This window comes from Bactrocera tryoni, chromosome 2 (genome assembly GCF_016617805.1).
Source record: "Bactrocera tryoni isolate S06 chromosome 2, CSIRO_BtryS06_freeze2, whole genome shotgun sequence".
Taxonomy (NCBI): Eukaryota; Metazoa; Arthropoda; class Insecta; order Diptera; family Tephritidae; genus Bactrocera; species Bactrocera tryoni.
In genome coordinates, this window is record NC_052500.1 from 14,610,214 (window position 1) to 14,634,203 (window position 23,990).

Here is a 23,990-nt window from a genome sequence, read left to right on the forward strand (position 1 = left end):
TAAATTTCTTATTATAAATTTATGATTAAATGCTTTTCGAAAGTTTATTATTTAACGTTAGTTGTGCCAGGAGTGGCTGTATTCTTACCTCCTTACCTAAGAATTATAATGTTTACAATATTTGCTTAATATGTGTAATATATTCACAGTTTTAATTAGTTTTTATATGTTGTAATACATACAATCTATTGCAACCCTGTCGAATCCAGTCGTTCTCCAAAACCAATTGGAGTTGCATTATAAGTTTGAGAATCATTGAGTGCTTCGGTTGTGAGCAGATGTGAGTGAATTTTCCGGAAAAATAAAAGTACAAACAAAATATTTGGGTGTGCAAAATTTTCAAGTAAAATTAATCAAAATTTCCTAGGCCGGTGGAAATTGGAATGTGAGTTTCTATTCAAACTGTAAAGAAGCATGTTGAAGTGAATATTTTGGAAACACATACGCGCTTCGAGCAAAAATGATAAAAAAAAACCCAGCGGGCATAAATAAAAACGAAGAAGAATTTACGAATGACTTGTGCGTGTAGTTTCAAAAAATTCCATTTGCTTAAATTTTCATTGTTTATATGAAATGATGGCTTAAATTTTCAGTAGAGAAATGAAAACTGCGAAAGCAAAAGAGTGAAAAATAATTAAAAACAACGGAAAGAATTGATTATTGTTAGTTGTAATAAAATTAAATCAACTTAATTGCAAGCAAAAAAAAAAAAAATATCTGCTTCACTCAAAAGAAGTGATTGTGTGATATCCAAACAAAGAAAAACTAGCTACATCATAGACTCCACAAAGCGAAAAATTGACGAAGAGAACAAAAAAAAAATTAACTAGAACAAAAAAATCGCCGGTTGACAGTTCGTTTACGCATGCAGTTTCCTTGTAATAGAATTAAAGATAAAAAGCTAAATATTCTTCATAATATAATCAACAGCCGAGCGTCATTACGCATTAAATTCGCTTTATAAAAATAAAAAAAAAATTATCCTAATTACTGTTATATTATCTAATTTTTATATAAATTAATAATGTGTAACAGTTCCTTTTTTTGATAACATACTAAAGCTTTATACAAATTCTTCGTGCATGCTTCCGGAATTGTTGCTACGCGTACATTTATTCGTTGATGACTTACTGAAATCAAAGAACGAACTTATACAGATTGTCACCGATTTTACATTATTCTCCTTCGATCATCTACATCTGATAAAACTCATAGCTAAAATGTCGACGGCATTTCTTACCGCCATAGCGGTCATAATGTGCATCCTGTTTCGTATACTAAACGTTAACAGTCAGCCGCTAAAACCAAGCGTTTGGTGTTTGGATCAACAGTTTCTGGATTGTATTTATAAAATTGCACCAGTACTAAGAGAACCGTAAGTACGCAGTCATTTTACCATATTCCTATATAAGTATGTATCTAAGTACCTACCCTACCTAAATAAAATACGTAATTAACTACGAACTGGAATTTTACTAATGTTAGTTAAGTTATCAAAAAGGCCTCTTTAAAAGATAACAAGTATTAAAATTTATTACACTACATTAAGTTTATTATTGAGAATGGATTAAACAATTCGATTTTCTAAGAACATACAATGGCAGGCACACTATAAATCAATGCCTTAGATTGCCTTTATCTAACTCAGTTGTTCGAAAATTTCCTTTGAGTCTTATTGGCCTGTCTTAGTTTTCTAATACTGGTAGACATATTTGTTTATATTTTTTTGAAATTAGACCTGTCGCTTGTGTTGCTAGTTTTCTCATGGAGCTATTCAGCAGTTTTCACTAACAGCTGGCCGTCGTGTGATATGTATCTAGAAAGTTATACCGACATAAGTATTTTTTTTATTCATCGGATATAGATAAAGTTATAAGTGCATATTTGTAAATGTAATTTCGGAGTTATACAAGTATAATAATAAATAGATATTTAGGAAGTATGGTACATGTTTGTAATTGTAGCCACTATACGCTGTATGTGTGTACATGTGTACATATGTATATAATATGTGTAATGTTTAGATACATATTTCTTATGCAAAACACGTACTTCGCATATGGAGTTTTAAAATTCTGACTAAATTAGACATCTGCCTGAACACATTTATATTTTATAAACTCTACCAGCAACTTATAACATTTATGTATGTATATATATTTATAACATTCAAATAATGCTTGTAGGTGTATTTAAAAAAGGAAATAAATCTTTGTCGTGTATATAGTAATCATTTTCCATCACTTTGTCTACCAAAGATACTTGTTATGCTAATGTGCAGTTTAGTAAGTCGTACCCAAAAGTAAATAAAAAGCAGAGTGTCTTTAGTTCCATATTTTAATAAATAACATAAAATTTATTTTGAATATTTGTATGTACCTACGGAAGAAATACAAAAACACACTCGCTGAGTTGATAAGCGAATTTTGGTCAAAATATCATAAATTTTGGTAAACGAAATCTGTATGAATATTGAAAATATTTACATTCATATGTACATATGTATGTAAGTAGATATACATATGTAAGTACATATATGTACATATGTATACATCCTCAAGTAAATTTAATGTTAACAAACCGTCTTGTGTTTCAACTGATATGTTTCCGCTATTCAAATAATAATATAGTAATAATACTACATATTTAATAAATTGAGATTTATTAGCAATTTAAATATGATATTTTACACTCACTAGGAACTATACATTTCAATTGCAATAAATATACATATTATTTTAAATTTTTTACCATTCAATCTTTCTTATTTATAAATATTGGGTAGTCAAAAAGTCTTTTCGTATTTCTAATAAAACTTCAACTTATTTTTTTATATTTATAATGAGCTTTAATGAACCAAATATGTACCATTTTGGTCGACCACTTTTTGCCATTTTTCCGCAGTTTCTCGGCGAAAAACTGCAACAAGTAATTTTCACAGCCTTCTCTTTAAGCCATCTTTACTCAATTAAGGGAGTTCTGCATTGACCGAAACAAATGGTAGTCTGATGGTGCAAGGTCAGGGCTATATGGTGGATGCATCAAAATTTCCCAGCAAAGCTCTCCCCGTTTTTGCCGAATCATCAAAGATGTGTGTGGTCTAGCATTGTCCTGAAGACGAAGCCCTTTCTGTTGATCAGTTCTGGCCGTTTTTCCCGATTGCTTTCTTTAATCTCATCAGTTGTTGACAGTAAAATGTAGAATCAATCGTTCGACCAGGCTGGAATATCTCAAAGTGGATGATTCCTTTCCAATCCCACCAAACACTCAGCATAATCTTTCAAGGCGTCAATCCTCGCTTTACGACCATTTTTTTAGCTTCACCTCGCTTGCACCACTAACTTTTTCGCACATTATTGTAGCGTTTGATCCACTTTTCGTCTCCTGTTGCCATTCGCTTCAGAAATGGTTCGATTTCATTTCGTTTCAGCAAGAATCGCAGATGTTAATTCGGTCCATTAAATTTTTCGCAGACAATTCATGTGGTACCCAAACATCGAGCCTTTTTTTGTAGCCAGCGTTTTTTAAATGGTTCAAAACCATTTGATGATGAACGTTAAGTTCCTTAGCGATGTCATGGCTGCATATGTGGCGGTCTTGGTCAATTTTTTTTTTCATATTTTCATCGAGTTTTTCAACGATAGGTCGATCAGAGCAAGGTGCATCTTTCTCATCGAAATTTCCAGAACGGAAGCTAGCGAACCATTGTTGTGCTATACGAACTGCTACAGCATCGAGTCCATAAACTTAACAAATTTCATCGTCTTCACTAAACAAGAATTACAGGCTTTCTAGCTGCCAACGAAATATACAAATGTTTTTTATGACTTTTTTGCCAAAAGAGTAGAAAAAGTCTATGCAAATAAAAAATCATAGGAAACTATGCGTTATTGCTTTTTTTATGAAGAAGTCTTATGAATATGTTTGACAACAATTCCCACTTGAACATGTTAATATGTACATATGTATGTATGTATGCACGCCAGCGTGTCTGCTTCAAAACCTGTGATTGATTAGCAAAACAAACAAAACTATTTTAAACGAAGCACATTTTGTATTTTAATTGTTATTGCGAAAAGACATTGTTGATCGCATGTCTAAAATGCATGAAAGTATGTACATGTATATGCATGTATGTACATATATGTGTATGACATAATACTTTAAATGCCGGCAAAACAAATCGTCAGTGGCATATGCATGAGCTCATATACAAGTTTTTTTGTATAAGTGGACGGACGTCCATACATATATATTCATATGTAAGCTCACACGTCCACTCCAAACAAATCGAAAAGCAGATTTTTATTTAATAACAAAAACTTGCATAACAGCAACACAGCGTTTGATTGCAATGGTGGCTATATTTGCAAACACTAACGAATGGTTTGGTTGAGAATTCATCAAAAATTGGGTTTATATGTAGGTATTCACGAAAACTAGTTTATGGTTTTATTGCTTTCAAAGATTCATAAAATTCAGCAAATATAAGTCAATTCTATTTCCTATTTGAAAAATTGTGCATTGCCCTTAGGATGACTCATCCACCTGCTACTACTTTTAATTTTTATGTGCATAGTGTCCAGATACATGCATTTGTGTGTTTACCGAAAATCTCTCTTTTAAGTTTATAAAATTTGTTAGCATCTTTTCCTTAATTTAGGCTTAACAAAGTGCATATAAGAATAATGCTTATTTTTCTATTTCTATTACAATAATAGTAGAGCAACATTCAATGCAATATGATTGGGTTGCCATATCATTTGTCAATTCTACTATTATACTTTTGTACTTCTGTGACTCATTTAAATGTGTGAGTTTTTTGTACTTTCAGCTATTTTTTTACTGCTCGTTTTTTTCACCATATGTACATACATATGTATGTATGCATGTATGTATGTTTGTGTGGTATATACATATGTACATATATCTAGTATTATATCTTTTCTTCATATTGTGAAATAATTTTAGACGAAAGTTAATTTAAATAATTGACATTTTTCAAACTCACTACATTTTTATTACTTTATGACTAAGTAATTAACTAATGCTTACTGCAGTATGCAGTTAAAAGTTTAACTTTTGTAACCGAGTTCGATTATATAATTTATTATAAAATATCTATGACACACAACGCTTTTATTTTGTTTGAAGTTTTAAGATAAGTGCTAATACATATATGTAGAATAAGTAAGGAAGCGCTAAATTTTGGGTATAAACGAACGTTTCATAATTTTGCTACTTGAAATGATCAAAGCCGGGAAAATAAATTTAACTGCATATAAGCTATTTGAGGTCTAAGGATGCAATGTTATTAGGAAAACACGTCCCCCAATTTCATAAAAAACTCAGTTATTAGCCAATATGTGCGGTATAAAGTCAACAGGAAGTTTGATAATTTTTCTATTTGGTATATGGGAACTAAAGAAATTATTTATCCGATTCAACCCATTTTTGACATAAAGGCTTACTATTATTAAAAAAAATATTCTCGCAGAATTTCTATAATATTTCTCACATTTTGACCGATATTTTCGATTGATTGAGTGTTTGATAAACGAGAAATGCATCGCGACCTTAGATCTATTGTGTTTATGTTCTGGTGTTTCAGGCTCCCTGTCGCAGAACCGGCAATTTACACAAGAAGCTAGGCCCATGTTCTGTAAATGCTTCTTCAGCTTTCAGTGGTCAATGTAAAATTCGACCAGTAGTCTTGAGTTTATCCCTACGGAAGTTGTACCCACCATTAGCAAATTGGCATGCCGCATGCCATGTAGTTGTTGCCAATGCCTCTTTCCTTCCTTGCGAAGCAACTTTGGGGACCCACTCCAGTGAATGGTTCAGGTCCTACCATTTAGTGGAAGCTGGGGCTTTTGTGAACGGGCACATAGATGAAGTGTACAGGATTACGTTCCGCTAGGCTATTCAGCCGTTCTCTACACTCTTGCGGAGCAATTTTATCTCATAGGATGATACTACTTTAAGTGCCGCTTGAGTATCGAAAAATGCTCGGAAAATTTTCTATAGGTATGAAGAGATTCCTTCCGACGTTTTCGAACCGTCAGTGTACCACCTGTTTCATCGTCCCATACGTGATTATCGGTCGCACGATCATGGTGTACAACCACCGACCGATCCTTGGCCTTTACTGTGATCCCCTGTGCTAAATTAGAGTTTTACATCTTAATTTAGTGCTTGGTTATGATATTTTATAGGCTTTCGATTAATGATGTTTTGTGAACTCATCCTAATTTTTTTTGCCAAGAAACACGTGCACCAAGTTATCATTAAGATGTCTCTATTTTTACTCAAGTTACAGCAGTCGGAGGGACAGACAGACAGACAGTCTGTATGTCAGTGTGTATTTTAATATTTGATAGATATCGCTTGAAAATGACGCTATCTATGTGTTCAGCACATAACTCTATATCTAACTAGATTAAGTTTAGGTGATATGTACATCCAATAAATTGGTGAACAAAACTATTATACTCTGTAGCAACATGTTGCAAGTGTATAAAAATACCAAATGGCTTCATATACAAAAATCCAGTTTGAAAATAAAACAATGCGTTTCTTGTTTTGTTTTGATTTGATATTTCTTGTTTTAAATTTTTTAGAAAATCTTTCTTTCTTTGTGTCTATTTTTATATAGTTCTTCTATGATAATTGCCAAGCTTTTCGTTTTGTACTTTGGACTCTAGGTCTAGTTTATATACATATGATATCATACAAATGTATGTGTGTTGGGATGTATCCGCCATTCACCATTTGCGATTGTGCAAATACTAAGAATTAGCATGCGAAAGACATGACCGCTGATAAGATATACTATTTATATGTATATATGTACTTGTATGTATGTATTGTCAGTAAAATAATACAGGCAAAGGCACAACTAAGTAGAGTAAATATACGTATGTATGTATATATGTATATACTTATATACGTTATCTATTCATATGTGTATGATCTTTTAGGCTTACAATAGTTAACACTTGGAGACAATAGGCACACCCATACTCATATATACATAATTATAAATATATATACATATACATATGTATGTATATAAACAACTTGTGCCTATGTGGGATGAAAACCTGTTCTTTATTAAAATTTGCATTATCTCAATAATTGTCAATTAACGTACTTTACTACAAAAACAATATAATTACATGTTACATGCATGAATATTATCTAAAATTACTATAATTTCCATTAAACAAAATTTTTAAGATGTACACTTATGCTACACTGTAGCGTGTTTTCTTCTTAAAAGCGGCAATAAGTATACAATTATTTTCACAAATTATATTCATGCATGGGAACATACCGGCTGATCAAATTTGATCCGGACAGACCTAAAACCATTATTTTCGCTTATTTTAATCACATCTGTATTATCAGCTTCAATATTGAGCCAATCAAGCATGTCAACACTTAATTTAATTGTTGTTTGTTGTTGTTGTTGTAGCGGCAAAATTCTGCCGGATAAAAAATCCGGGTCGGGTTTCGTAAACCCAACTGTCGTGGGAACGGTACATACATTTGCCATAAGGTGTTGTTGTTGTAATGGTCACCTAGTCCCCGTTAGGATGGTAAGGATTAGATAAGTTGTCAGCGGGGTTATCCAACGGTAGGCCCAGGAAATATGCTGTTTCGATTGGGTTGGACCATAAGGAGAGTGGTGACAGATTTGTAGGGCTAGAAGGGCATGCAAAGAGGTGATTAATGTCATGCGGGGACCCTTTGCACGCTGGACTTACATGTGTTTGATCTGTCAGGGTTGATACTGGATAAGTAGGAGTTTAACCAGCTACAGTATCCAGAACGAAGCTGCGTAAGGGTTTATAAATTCCCACAACAGCCGATGAGCGATGACTCTCGTTTGGTGTTTGGTCAAAGGGTCAATTACTATCATGCTAGAATGTAACGGCACATTATCGTGGTGAAAAAAACCATGAACAACAAACACCACGGTTCATTTTTAGAGGATCATTCGCTGGATTTGAGATCGTACTCATAAACTCATGTCTCTTCACCCGTAATGATGCCTTTGATGAAATAAGGTGCTCCGCTACGTTGTCACGCATCTCTTTTGCGACCTATATTCGACAATTCCGTTGTTGACACCCAAAACTAAACCATATCCAATCATTAACCAAAATGTGTTGAGACATCCTGTAAAATATGTTCAAATCCCCTGATATCTCTCTAATGCTAACACGAAAATTTTAAACCACTGTTTCTTTAACTTTTTCGATTTTAGTTGGTAGGACTGGTATGAGCCAGGTTTTGAATAACTTCACCATCTTTTTTTGAATACTTTGTGCACTTGAATACTTGCGTTCGTAATAAGATAAACGCCCCAAAACACCAAAACACATTCGCAACAATTTTCATACTTTTATTCCATTGGAAATACGAAATGCAAACTCTTCGTCTGTTGAATACATGTCACTGTCCATGCCTCTGCACCATATAGCAGGACGGGGATGATGAGTGATTTGTAGAATTTGGTCTTTGCTCGTCGAGTGAGGCCTTTACTTCTCAATTGCCTACTCAGTCCGAAGTAGCACGTGTTGGCCAGAGTTATTCTGCGTTGGATTTCGAGGCTGACATTGTTGTTGTTATTAATACTGGTTCCAAGATAGACGAAATTATCTACGACTTCTTACGACTGTCAACAATGATGTGGGACCAAGTACCCAGTGCGACAACTGTTTTTTTTGATTACAGGAGTTATTTCGTCTTGCCCTTTTTCACCACCAGACGCATTTGCTTCGCTTTCTTATCTAGTATGGAGAGAAAACAGCGCGTTGAGGCCAATGATATCGTGGCGTACTCCAGCATTATGGTATGTTACATTCTTATAGAAGATTGTACCTTCTCTATTTAGTTCAAATGATCAAACATCACACGATTATAAAAAAAGGTTATACCAGCCTTAGAATTATTTCTGTTTGCGCGCACAGTATAAATGGCCAAGTCCGAGTCACATTTGATCAGATGTATAATATCTATTGAGCCAGACAAACGTTCTTCTGTCTAATTGATACTAAATATCTAACATTATTTTTAATCTTCTTTCGTAATTCCAGCAAAGCTTCATTAAACCATTAGATTTTCCCCAGCCGTTTTATGGTAAAATACGCGTTCGTTCAATAATAACTTTAATTATTTTGTGAAGTATGATTTTGTGACCTTTTTATTGCGTCATCTAAAGATCAGATTGGAAACTTTTTTGTAGTTCCGTTTGTATTTTATATTCAACATTTAATCTATAGTGTGTAAAATCTTGTATGCAGTCATTAATGATTTCGCCTAATATATTTATGTTCTAACCTTATGTCACCCTGGTTTGTTTGTATATAAGTACATCTGTATTTAGCTTTATTTGTGTTTATTTTTCAAGGCAATTATATTTTTAATATGTTAATGATTTTAAGATTTTTCAATGTTTGAATAATATATACAGAAATTGAGAGAATAATTATATCACATATGTACATATATACACAACCAAAGTCCTAATGACCAATTTTTCTAGATATTCACTTTAATATTATTAATTTTTTGTAGTTGTGTACTTTCGGAGAATCATTTTGAATGATAATGATCTCATCTACGTAATTTTTCATATCTAATTAGTTCTTTAATTCTTCAGATATTGATCTGAAATTTTGCACACATGCTTTCCTCATCAAGATGTTGCTTATCTGTCGGAACCACCCATACTAGACTTCCGTTCCCACGACAGTCAGGCTTAAGTAACCGGAACGGACTCACTGATTAATATCCAAGGCATCGCTTTAATCTCAGAAGAAATTGTTTAGATTGGGCAACTATAACATATTGCTACCATAAAAAATGACAGATCAAAATTAAGTAAACATATTTTTATAACCTTAATGCTAAAGAAAATGCACTTCGAAAGGGTATTATAGTTTCGGTGCCGCCGAAGATAACTTTTTTCTTGCTTTATTCATTCTTTCTTTCGTAGACTCGACTTTCTCACATAATACTAAGCCAAAGTTTTGCTTTTACCCACTATCAGTGGAATGGGAACGGGTTTGTGCTCCCGTCTCCTTGTGTCTACTATTGGATAGCGGGGTTTCGCATAAACTGGCGCTGAGGCAAGTCTAGCCTCTCTCTCTAGTTGTGTGAAGCTTTCAACAGCTGTATGGAAGAAGACAAGGTGGAAACAGTTCAGCGCTTCTTTCTTCAAACGACTGAGCAAGTTTTTAATGACTTTGCTAACTTACAAGTTCGAATACAGAAGTGCTATTTTTATGGCTTCACCTCTGCAAGGGCGATCTCTGGATCAGCTATCAAACCTAACCTAACTTAACATTTGCTTCTAGCTCACATGAACTGGTTTCAAAGTGTCCATTCGAAATTTTGTTTAAAATCTGTGTAGCCTTTGATCAACTTCTTCTAGTGACATAATAATAACAACAACCATTTCCATTGCATTACATTATATCACTAATGGCAATTCTAGAAGTGGATTACACTCTGCCGCATCCTTTGACAGTACATTTCAGTGGTTTAGATGCAACTTGAAATTCAAGGTCAGCAACAAGGATGCGCACAAATATTGCAAGTTATATACATAATTCGATACCATGACTCTTAAGTGTATTGCACAAAGTTCAAGTTCAACGCTAAAGCCAAATTGCAAGTATTTCGTTTTAAAACAACAAGTGTAGAGAGAGGAGTCATTCAAGCAAAAAACAAAATGAATGCGTGAAGTTTTAATGACACAATTCAACAGCAATAAGATAATTTAAATGTTGAGGTCGCAAGGGAAGTAAGCGAGTGGCAAAAAATGTAATAATGGATATACATATGTACTAACGGGTGATTCATTTCGAGGTTCCCTACTTTCTTAAAACACAGAAACCTAAAATTTAATGGGGAATGTTTGTTATCATTCGAAAGAACATTCTTTGGCATTTTTGCTTTGGCGGCTACGTCTCAGATGATCCATCCGTTGAGTCCAATTTTTGGATGACTCGTTCGAGCATTTCGATTGGTAACTGGCGAATGACACGCATGAAGTTTTGCATATTACATATCCCCACAGGAAAAAGTCTAACTGTGTTATATCACACGATCTTGGTGTTCAATCGATCGGTCCAAAACGTGAAATTTTCGGATCACCGGAGTGTTCTCTCAATAAATCCATTCATTGATGCGATGTGTGGGAAGTGGCGCTGTCTTGTTGAAACCAAATGTCGCCGAAATCACGAGCTTCAATTTCGGGCATCAAATAGTCGGTTATCATGGCGCAATAACGGTCATCATTGACGGTTATATTCTCACCGACATAATTTTTGAAGAAATATGGACGAATGATTCCACCGGCCCACATTCTGGATGAAATGGCAGCTCTTGAATATCTTCAAGTTGCTTTTCGTCCCAATGCTTGAGTCAGAAATGGGCTTCATCGCTAAACAAAATTTGACTCGAAAACGTAGGCTCTTCGAGATACTTTTCAAGAGCCCATAGGGTGAAGTGATGTCGCTTGGGGAGGTCGCGCTGCTTCAGTTCTTGCACAAGCTATATTTTGTACATTTTCAATTTAAGATCTCGACGTAAAATGTGCCACGTCGTTCCATACGTCAGACCAAGATGCTGCGAACGAAGCCAAATCGACTCTCTACGGTCTTCGTGTACACTCTCAGGTACGGTTGTTATATTTTCTTCACTGCGTGATTGACGTGGTCTGTTCGGTCTTAACATGGGTGATGGTGTTGCAAATAGAATGCTCAGTAGGCGGATTATGTTGACCATAAGTTGAGTGAAGTTCGCGAAACTTGTTATTTACAGAACGTGAGTTTTCGTAATAATGTTGAACGATTTGTAAACATTGTTCAAGCGTAATTGTTTCCAAAAATAACGTGAAAGCTTGACCCGACTCACGCATGATCTGTCAAAAAGGCTATTGAAAAAAGAACATCTACTTGGATTACCCTTTATATACAGAGCTTTAATATTGCGCATTATTTTGATATGCGTGTCTTGTTATTGCTTCGTGCCAAATCGGGTGGGATGTGCTTTAGACCTTCAAATAAACAATGTTCTCTAGGGCGATCCCACGCAAAGCAATCAATTACTTAACTATATGTATTTTTTCATCTCGGAAGCATATTTTAATGCTGTGAGAATATTTTTAGAGCAAAAGTACTTTTCTCGGAAGAATATTAAAATTCTGTAAGAATCTTTTTAGAGGAAACGTATTTTTCTGGGAAAAATATTTAAATTCTGTGAGAATATTTTAAGAAGAAAAGCACAGTCTCCAATTGAAACTAAAAATAATCAAGTATTTAATGAACCAAGCACATGTCTGCACAAATATCCATCACATGTTGATTATTATCGCCCCTTTGGGCAAGATCAGTGCTTGTGTATAGCCGGAAAACAATTTGCTACAGCGATGTCCACCAACAATTGCACTGCATTAACTCATTACATACCCACATACATACATACATACATACATATTTGTAAGTATAGTGCAAATGAAAATGACCGTAAATTGAATAAATTTGTGGAGGTCATGCTACTAGTCAGCGAATTCAACGTGATTCGACCGCCGCAAGAAGGCAAAGAGAGCAAGCAAATTTGAATGTCACGTTTTACCACTGATATTAGTCTTTTCAGAATACAAATTTTATATGCCTGTTCCTGTATATTTCCTTAAGGTGTGTTAGAGTAACAAACCTTCTTTACTTTCTTTAAAGCTTCTGATAACACAGTACAACAGCTAATCTGGGGGGTGAGAAATTCCAAGTCAGGGTGATGGTACTAGGTCAGTATAGTAAAACCCTCAAAAGGTTTGGCGTTCGTATGTGTCAGTTTTTTTTATGACCTTTTAAATTTTTTCTTATGCTGTAGTGAACGAAAATTGGGTACCAAATATAGTGTGTAAAAGCTGCTACAACCGTCTAATGGATTGGAAAAATAGATAATATTGGTTCGCGAGTTATGTTAAACTACGTTTTTGCCAAAATGTTACAACTAAGCGAAAAAACGTCAAGATAAGGAAAAAATTTAAAAGGCCATAAAAAAAACTGACACATACGAACGCCCAAACCCTTTGAGGGTTTTACTATACTGACCTAGTACCATCACCCTGACTTGGTATTTCTCACCCCCCAGACAATAATCCCAAAAATGTTCCACAGTGTAATAAAAATAACCAGAAAACCCTTCACAAATAAAAAAAATTCCATACAAAAACTTTGATCGCCCAGTTTTTATGACAGCTATAAACTATAGTGATCCGATCATAATAATATCTTCGTAGATTATCCTATTGCAGATTGTACCGTTGTCTTAATAAATAAGCCCTGCTAAATTTCATGAAGATACCTGGTAAAATTCAAAAATGTTTCCTACAAGATCCTGAGTTTGATTGACACGTTTGTATGATAGTTATATACTATAGTGGTTCGATCTGAACAATTTCTTCGGAGTTTGCTTGTTGTTTAGGTTCCGACAAATTACCAGTTTCTTTGGGAGGAGAGAATCTATGCCAAATTTCAGATCAATATCTCAAAAACTGTGATACTAGATCGCGTATATACACAAAAATGGACGACCGGATACGGCTAAATCGTCCCAGCTCGTCACGCTTCTGGGTTTGACAAACTTCGTGGCAAACTTAACATACCCAGCACTTCTAAAAATCAATACTTTTAAAATGTACTCAACACTTTTTAATATAAAATAAATTAAATATTTTTCGTAATATGCTCCTCCGGTACCTGTCATCGATGAAATAAATTAATCGTGGTTATTAAAGTTTTTCATAGCTACCATGGGAATTGAGTTAGGTCAAAACGGCTGCATTCTCCAAAGTGTATCATTAACTATGAATTAACTTGGTGTCCTTTGAGTAGCATGTCGAACATATGGATTTGAATCCCACGACTTTTAGCCAGCAGCTAATGTGAGTTAATAAACTGAAACAGTTTTCTCCATACAAATTGTATTCCGCTGACAATTATTTTCGAAAGCACCTGCTTACTTAGAAAATACATATAATTTTCTTTGTTTATTTTACAGTTATGTTCCCACGCGCTTATGGGGTTTTAGTGGTCACGTACAAACGGTGCTGCATAGCATAGTAGGCCGTGTGAAATGTCCTTGGCCATTGGGCGAACGTGTCTATCTATTGCTACAGGATGGCTCTACACTCACCTATGATCTCTATCAACCGATAAATGAAGCTGAAGGTAAAAATAAAATACTTCTTATGAAATACAATTTTTAAAGTTTTTTTGATGTTTCAGATGATGTCACCATCGCTATATGTCCAGGTATTGGCAATACCTCGGAGAGTGTGTATATACGCACATTCGTACACTATTCACAAATGCATGGCTACAGATGTGCCGTACTTAACCACATCGGTGCACTGAATAGTGTACAAGTCACATCGACGCGCATCTTCAGTTATGGTAGGTGCTTAAAGTCAGGTCTTTTAACAACTTAATAATTAATTCCCTTTACTTTTAAGGTCACACGGATGACTTTTCGGATATGGTTAACAATTTACATAAGAAATATCCAAATAGTCGCATTGTGGCTGTCGGTTTCAGTTTAGGTGGCAATCTTGTGACTAAATATATGGGAGAATCAGCAAAGTCAAAACCGAACACCATACTTGGTGGCATATCGATTTGTCAGGGGTACAACGCAGAGGAGTAAGTATGTCAATCTATTTGGCATGAGAGTGACAGGAGAGCGCGCATTCTTGCTGCCTGTATGCTGCTCTGCCTGCAGATCAATTGTTTCATGGAATTAGAAAATTAATAGCAATAAACTGACGATTCTCATTTGCAGAGGTACGAAGTGGCTTTTGAATTGGCAAAATTTCCGCCGCTTCTATCTGTATGTGATGACGGAAAATGTGAAGAGTATCATACTTAAACATCGTCATGTATTGCTGTCGGACGAGGTGAAAGCACGTCACAATCTAAACGAACGTGAGATTATCGCTGCCGCTACACTGCCAGAATTAGATGAGGCTTATACACGTCGTGTGCACAATTTCTCCACCACACAGGAGCTATATAAGTGGAGTTCATCACTGCACTTTTTGGACAATATCGACAAACCAATGATTTTCATTAATGCTAAAGATGATCCACTAGTGCCGGAGGAGCTTCTGCCACCTATTAAAGAATTCGCATGTGAGTATCCAAGATAAATTAAATTTTTAATAATTAGGGATCGATAGAAGAGACTATAGGAACATGATCAGAATACTAACTGGTCACTGTCTGGTAGCTGAATACGCCCGCAGAATGGGGCTAACAGATGACAGAAACAATGGAGTATCTCTTGTAGACTTGTCCCGCATTGCCAAGACTACGCTGTAAGCATCTGGGGTCCCCACGGTATGATATGCTGTGGGAGGTATCGATAGTGAGGCCGCAGAGTCTTGAAATTCGCGTCCAGTGTAGGCATCCTAAGGGATGACTACTTCTCTTGGACCTAGGAACTGAATTCCATCTCTTATCGAAAAAGACCAAAACTGGTCTATGCGTAGCTTATTGGCCTACCAGTTTAATCTAACCTATACTAATTAAGATGGAGGCTGATGAGGTGGGAACATCCACGCACTTTCTTCTCCATTCTCCAGCCTTTGCAATACTAAGGCCTTACCTTCGATAAACCAGAAAATATAGCCGAAACTGCCATTAGCCCTTTCAACAAATTTGTTACGGTCAAAGTGCTTCGTCGTTTTGTAAAGCTCTAACGATCTATTATATTGGAGTTTTAGGCTTTACAATTGCGCGACGTTCAAAGCTGTTCAAGTGACATTCATTTTAAGATCGACCTTATAACCTAATCTAACATTGATAAAATAAGCATAAAAGGCAAAACAAATAAATATTTGTTCATACACTCAAAAAACACAGACGTTAGTGCAGATACTTATAAGAAAATATTTGTTCAATTTTCTTGTTATATGAAACACCTTGTACGTTTTATTTATAGTTTTCTTTGCCATTAGTTTTGATACGGGTTGTATAACAGTTTGCGCAGACTAGAATAAAAAGCAGTCGTGGCCGAGCGGTTAAGGCGTCTGACTAGAAATCAGATTCCCTCTGGGAGCGTAGGTTCGAATCCTACCGACTGCGAAGAGCTTACATTTTTTTTATTATACTTTTTAATAAATATTTATATGTACATATGTATGCATATTTTTTTCAATATTTAATCGTTTTACAGCGTCTCGCCCCAATGTGGCATACATTGAATTGGCTCATGGTGGACATTTGGGATTCTATGAAGGCGGCTTAATCTACCCTAACCCAGTTACATGGCTAGATCGCACTGTAGTCGCCATGGTAGGCTCCATAGTAATGCTACATATGGATGCTGTGTCCAGTGCACAAAAAGTTGGTTATGAATAGGTGAAACAACACGCTTCACACGCAAAAACATGTGGAAATCGCACTTAAATTAACATACGCGATGATAATGCGAATGAGGAAAGGTCGCAGTACAATTAAGTTCTCTAAGCATATACTTATGTACGTAGGAAAAATGCACAAACCATGAACATTTCCTTTGATAAATTTTGTAAAATTGAAATGTTTACTTTTGTTGAATTTTTAATTCGTATTTGTTCATGCAAATATCACATTTGCATTCGCAAAAAAAATGAAAAATAATAAAACAATATGTTGTTTTCTGCATTTGTTGTTTTTATATAATTGTGCAAAATTAAACGAACTTAAATGTATTAAAAAAAACTTATTCAAAGGCTCTGAATAAAAAATTCCATTTTTCCTAAATATATTTTTAGGTTAAATTAATTGTATGCATTTGCCTATCAGTTATTTATGTCATATTTTATGTGTGTGTAAACTGTTTACGTAATCTTCTTTATGCTATTTTGCCTATTTAGCCATAGAATTTTTCACTTTTATCTTTACAGCAACTTATATAGATTGTTGACTATTTATTATTTTATATTTACAATTGATAATTTTAGTACTTTTTTGCAACTCATCATATCATAATAGCAACCAAACTGTTATACCATAAATTTGCGCTCAACTTTGTTAATATAGCGTTTGTATTACATCTCAAATTAGTTGTTGCACTGGTATGATATTTAACTTTGTTATTTATAATAAGTTAATTGTTTAACTGAAGAGAGCAACCTTTAACCAAATTATAAATTGCTCAAAAAAATTAAAAAAATGTATAACTACCGGTCAAACAAAATTTCACAAAATTCGACTATTTGCTTTCAGCTGCATTTTAAAATCCGTTAAATGTTTAGTATAGATATATGTATGTATTATAAAAAGTAATTTTTAGAGACCGTAAATAATGATTATTGTTGCGTTTTTTTTAAATAAGTATCGAAATACAAAAAAATAGATAATGTCATATTAATCCTTTTTCGAAGAGTAAGCATTTGTTTGATTATTTATTAATTTCGGATTTTTGTGATTTTCTTCACCGATAATAATTTATTTTTATAATAATTCATATGTAATTATTTTTTATAAGCAAATAATAAAAAAAAGAACAATATGAAAATCACAAATAATTATTATTTATTCATAATTTATGATTTTTGTTTATGACTATAATCGTTATTTATGAATTTTTTGGTAAAAAATGTTGATTATTTATGATTTGTTATAAAATTGATGGAAATTATACATTATAGATTCATTTTTATAATACTTCATATAAAATTATTATTTATGAGCAAAAAGTAAAAAATAAAAAAATCATAAATAATGATGATTTATGATTTTTGTTTATGACAATAATCATTATTTATAATTTTTTTTCTGGCAAAAAGTTTGATAATTCAGGATTTATTATAAAATTAATCAAAGTTATTAATTATTATAAAATTAAAGGATTACATGTGTTTCGGGGCTTACAAGAATGTTATTTAATTCTCTGTAATATTGTCTTAAATTCTCAAGTTGATCTGAGTAATAAAGGGATACATCTTTAGAAAGTAGGGCGCTCGAGGTCAGCTATGTAGTATCTTATAGCTTAAAACGAGTTTTTCTTGAAACTATGTTGTCAAAGACGATTGTCATGATTACTCGCAAATAACTAAACCGAATGACATTTTATGCAGGTCTTCGAGATACAATTTACAAGGACTTGAACAAAGGATTATTTTAGGTCAATTACAACTATAAAAAAAAAATCTGTAAAAATTAGCAATTTTTTATGTTTTTCTTTAGGTCAATTACAACTCATAAAAAAAAAAACAAAAATGTCGAGAAATTTTCAGAAATAATTAAATTTTTTTATAAAAACTTCTGCCAAATAAAAAATTTTAATTTTTTTGTTTTTTCTTCATCCAATACCCAGCTTATGGTCTTAACTAAAGCGCTTATTTCCTTTTTTATTTTTGATGATTTTATGAAAAGTTCTGCTGTTAAAGGCACAAAATCGCTGTAAAACATGTAACTTTGGAACAATAAAAAGTTTGAATTAAATATTTAATTTTTTATACGAAAAAAAATTATTGAAAATAGACCGTTTTTTCTCGACGAAATCCATGTAACCGCTTAATCAAAATGAAACATTATCGATGAAGAAAATCGTAAAACTCAAAGTATAATCATTATTACGTGATTTTTAAAAGAAAACTTATAATGATTACGGTCTCTGGTAATTTTGCCGTTAAAGTCTAGCAAATAAGAGTTAAAAAAATATTTTTTTTGAAAGAACTTTCTTATGAAAATTACAACTGAAATTTGTACTTAAGTTCTTTTATGAAATGTGATGATAATAAAAGAAGCTTTTTTTAGTTTAAATGTACGATAATATTTTTAGTTTTAATTTTACATATAAGTTTACATTTACATTTTAAATACATAGTCACAGCAACACTTGCAGAAACAGTTTACACTCATTTAAAAAATAAAAAGTTCAATATTAAACATTGTCATTTTTTGTAAAAAAAAAAACGAAAAAACAAACTCAAAAATAAACGTAACAAAGTATTTTGCAAAGGCCTTATTTTGATAAGTAGCGTAAAATTGTTCTTTTCAAATGACATTTTTTAGACACTTTGTGATTTTATAACTAATTTTTATTAAAACACACAAACATAGATATATAATGTATGTATATTTCAATAACCTCAAACATTTTTTAAAAATATTTTTGCAAAACAATACAAAACGTTGTAAAATTAAAACCATTTAGTACTGAACACATCTAGAAAAATTAAAAATTTTGGCCTTTAACTCAAACTGTAGTCACAGAATCTAGCGACAACCAAATAACTTTACCACCGGCTCATAGTTTGCGAAAGCAGCCGAAAATGTTCACCCTTAAAAGCCGTATTAAACTAGAACTTTGATAAATGTCTTGTTATATTGCTTAAAAAATAAAAATTTTAAAATATTCATAACAATATGCGTGTGTTCAATGCCGCTATAAACAGAAAGAATAAATAATAATACCGAAAGTTGCTTGATATAAGATATAAAATTAAAAACTATCAACTATCTCAAAATGATTTAATGTTAGTGTATGTAATTCAACAGGAATAAACAATAAAATAAAAAATAATAATAATTATATAATAAAGAAAATTATGAGAAAACTTAGAATTAATATTGGGTCTAATCATTGAAACCGTATCGAAAAAAAAAGATTCGATGAAGCTGTACTCACTTAGTGACTCGATAAAATACATTGCATGGCTAATAGATGGCGCTAATTTCGAAATTAACCATCAATTGAAACCGCAAAATCGAGAATTTTTGTCGAAATCTATCCGTTGATCATGCTTTTATATTATCGGTTATAAACGGGTTATTTGCCAGTTTGAACCGATTTGAAGTTTGCAATCCAAACCAAATTTCCGGAAAGAGTTTAATTTGCCAACGCACATAATGCTAACAAGGCTTGTATCCGAAACATTCCACAGCTTTAAAGCCTTCCTATTATATAATGAATCTCAATACTGATGGAATTGTCTGCGGAACGTAGAGTGAGGGAGTGGAGTTTAAACATATTAAAGTATTAAAATAAATTATCACGTAAGAGGCAAACCGTATTCGCTAATGTTTAATAATATTTTAAATTTCAAAATGCAATTTACTAACGCTGAAGTAGCGCAATAGGCGCATTAATTTGGCATGCAGTCGTGGCCGAGCGGTTAAGGCGTCTGACTAGAAATCAGATTCCCTCTGGGAGCGTAGGTTCGAATCCTACCGACTGCGAAGATTTAGAAATTTTTTTATACTTTTTGTTAAATATTTACATTGTATGTATATTTTTTCAATATTTTATCATTTTACAGCGTTTTATTATATTCTTGCAACCAGTTGCTACAGACTACTATAGTTTTATTCTTCTAACGGTTGTTCGTATCACCGAAAACTAAGCGAGATAGATATAGGATTATATACCTATATAAATGATCAGGATGACGAGAAAAGTTTAAATCCGGTTGACTGTCTGTCTGTTTGTCCGTCCATTCGTCCGTGCAAGCTGTAACTTGAGTAAAAACTGAGATATCTTGATGAAACTGATGTCAACTTGGTACATACATATGTATGTAAGTTCCTTAGTACAAAAAAAGCGAGCTCGTAGATGGGCCTAACCGGACCACTGAAAAAACATATAAAGTGCTATAACTAAGCACTAAGATAAGTTATAAAGCTGTAATTTGGTACAGAGGACCGCCTACTTCCCATATAGCACAATTTTACGTTCCACTTGATTCGTTCAGTTTTCAGTATACAAATCAAGAAGCAATTAATATAATGGTATAAAACTTTGCACGAATAATGTCTTCAGTGTGTGCACCTTATGCCGAAAAATTGTCTAAATCCAATAAAAACTGTTTAAGCCCCTAGGTACCGAATATTTAAACCCCGGTAGCAATAGTTAACTTTTGATCTAAAATGTCGGTCAATGTATAATATATGTATATATCTGAAACTAAGAGATAATCCTTCTCTTATAATGGTATGTCACAAATGGGTTCAATCGGACATATATTTCCCTTAAACCCCATATATCTAATATAAAGATTTTCGAACATCCGGGTGACTTTGTACCGCATATATCGGGCAATATGTGAGTTCTCCCAGCGAAAATAAGGATTCATTTAAAATCAAAAACCCAAAATATTTTATTGGCATAAAGATAAAGATCGTTATTGGATGACAGAATCAAATTAAAATTGAAATTTGTGACAGACTGCGAATAAAAACATACATTTTTAGATCAAGTTTTCGCTAGGAATGCCTTCAAAAAACTAGTTGTAAAAACAAAAAGGTCGTTGTTCATTGACTAGAAAATATTGTTTCAAAGATTTGTGCAAAATTTGAACAAAATCGCTTTATAACTTTTCTAAGCCGCCTAACATTTTAACCCTGGATGGGCATCGTTATTTTGCTGTTGTTTGCAAAACATGATGACATTCGACTAGCAAAGCACGTCCAGGGTTAAGAGTGCGAATTACTAAGCAAACTTTCATAATATGAAAACACATGTCACCGTAGTTTTATAGCGCATTATGCGACAATAAGGGAGAGGCAGTCGTGGCCGAGCGGTTAAGGCGTCTGACTAGAAATCAGATTCCCTCTGGGAGCGTAGGTTCGAATCCTACCGACTGCGCAGATTTCTAAATTTTTTTGTTTTTTAATTTTTTTGTAGAAAATTGAGTTATTAATAAATTTAAAAATAATTGGTTCGTAACCGACAAAAGTGATGCAGCTGAAATAGTATTGCAATAAAATAGTATAAGAATAGTAATTTAATAAAATTTCGGAGTAATCGGAAATTGTCATTGGTTGTCAAAATAAAGACACCAAAGGCGACACTTGTTGGTGAGAAATATCAACTTTGTAAGGGTTGATAACTCCATCAAATTGGTCGTTGTGGACACTTTTGAAATTGTTAGTGGACCAATAGTCCATATATTGCTAAGCGAGTATCAAGTTGAGAGATTTTCATTTGCAAATAAAGCACTGTGTTTCGGTATGAAATATGACGCCATCTAGCGGTAAGTCTTTGGCAAAAAAATTAAATTATTCACGCACAGATGGCCAGGAAATAACTGATACTGGCCACCTTACACTGAAAACACACACAGTGACCTTGTTTATGATGTCACAACACAATAACAGATCAACTAAACTTTTCTTTAAAGGGCTGTATTCATTATACCCTGAACAGCGTATATTAAGTTTGTCACGAAGTTTGTAACACCCAGAAGGAAGCGTCGGAGACACTATAAAGTACATATATACAATGTACAATGTATATAAATGATCAGTATGTTGAGCTGAGTCGATTTAGCCATGTCTGTCTGCCTGTCTGTCCGTCCGTCTGTCTGTCTGTCTGTATATATACGAAATAATCCCTCAGTTTTTAAGATATCGTTTTGAAATTTTGCAAACGTCATTTTCTCTTCCAGAAGCTGCTCATTTGTCGGAACTGCCGATATGGGACCACTATAATATATACATATGTATGTAGCTGCCATACAAACTGAACGATCGGAATCAAATGCTGGTATGGAAAACTTTTGCATTTGACATGATATATTCACAAAATTTGGTATAGATTATTTTCTAAGGCAACAATGTAATCTCCGAAAAAATTGTTCAGATCGGATTACTATAGCATATAGCTTCCATACAAACTGAACACATAGTTACTAAAAGAAATGCACCTGTGAAGGGTATATTAGCTTCGGTGCAGCCTAAGTTAACGTTTTTTCTTGTTTTATACTAACTTCCATAAGGATTTTATACTAACTTCAAAATCGCTTATAAGGTCCTAACGAGCGTACTGTGTGAAAGATTAAGGCCCACCGTCAACAAATTTATTGGACCTTATCCGCTCCGTCAAGATCAAGAAGGAACTCTCCGAGTTATTCGATACCAAATGAGGTTTCAGACAAGGCGTATCCCTATCGGCCGACTTCTTCAATCTCGGTAGAAAATAAGTACAATCTTCTACAAGAGTGTACAACTGCTGACGTACGCCGATGACATCGTTACCATAGCAACCGCCCCGTTAGTTCTGCTTTCTTCAGATTGGATAAGGAAGCAAAGCAAATGGATCGGGTAGTGAACGATGACAAGACGGAATATCTCCTGCCATTAAATAAACAGTCATCGCAATCGCGACTTGACAGTCGGAACCAGTATTAACAACAACAACAATGCCAGCCTCGAAATCCAACGCAGAATAACTCTGGCCAAGGTAAAGGCCTCACTCGACGAACAAAGACCAAACTCTATAAGTCACTAATCATTCTCGTCCTGCTATATGGTGCAGAGGCATGGACGATCAAAACATCTGATGAGTCGTCGTTACGAGTTTTCGAGAGAAAGGTTCTGCGGAAGATTTATGGTCCTTTCCGCATTGGTAACAACGAATACCGCAGTCGATGGAACGATGAGCTGTATGAGATATACGGCGACATGGACAGAGTTCAGCGAATTAAGAGACAGCAGCTACGCTGGCTAGGTCAAGTCGTCCGCATGGATGAAAACACTCAAGCTCTGAGAGTATTCAACGCAGTACCCGCTAAGGTAAGTCGAAGGAAGACCTCCACTCCGTTGGAAAGATCAGGTAGAGGAGGACTTGGCTATACTTGAAGTCTCCAAATGGTGTCAAACACCCAAAAGAAGAACGATTGGCGCGCTGTTATAAACTCGGCTATAACCGCGTAGGCAGTGTCTACCCTAATAAGGAAGAAGATAATTTTTGGTTTAGGTTGGAAAGCTACACTATCGTAGAAGGCAGGGGAAATTCTAGCTTCTTAACGGTAATACTGTTTAAAAAACGGAACTTCTGACGAGGAGGTGGTAAGATTATTGAATCTAGTCAATTGAGGTTAACACTTTACTCATTTCAAGCTTTTCAAGTGAATTCTACAAAATGTGAATTTTCCAACTTTTTTCATAATGATTGACCATGTAATGGGCTATTCAATATTA

The 23,990-nt window shown here is 33.9% G+C and overlaps 1 protein-coding gene and 3 non-coding genes across 5 annotated transcripts; all 4 read left to right on the top strand.

Annotated features, from left to right (window-relative positions):
- The first annotated feature begins 286 nt into the window (after positions 1–286).
- LOC120768180 (abhydrolase domain-containing protein 2) lies at positions 287–16,724 on the top strand. Of its 2 annotated transcripts, none has more exons than XM_040094747.1 (6): positions 287–1,375; positions 14,080–14,249; positions 14,307–14,474; positions 14,534–14,720; positions 14,860–15,209; positions 16,255–16,724. In XM_040094747.1, exons 1-6 carry the CDS (start codon positions 1,083–1,085, stop codon positions 16,437–16,439), a joined length of 1,353 nt encoding a protein of 450 aa, XP_039950681.1. In that variant the 5' UTR covers positions 287–1,082; the 3' UTR covers positions 16,440–16,724. The 2 variants fall into 2 exon arrangements, with proteins under 2 accessions (XP_039950681.1, XP_039950682.1); XM_040094748.1 differs by lacking the exon at positions 287–1,375 and adding an exon at positions 13,822–13,963.
- Positions 16,082–16,163, top strand: Trnas-aga. Its single transcript has one exon. It is a non-coding gene; the product is annotated as a tRNA-Ser (tRNA).
- A 3,443-nt stretch (positions 16,725–20,167) lies between the features above and the next one.
- Trnas-aga lies at positions 20,168–20,249 on the top strand. The gene has a single exon. It is a non-coding gene; the product is annotated as a tRNA-Ser (tRNA).
- Positions 20,250–21,572: 1,323 nt separating this feature from the next.
- Trnas-aga lies at positions 21,573–21,654 on the top strand. The gene has a single exon. It is a non-coding gene; the product is annotated as a tRNA-Ser (tRNA).
- Positions 21,655–23,990: the final 2,336 nt, after the last annotated feature.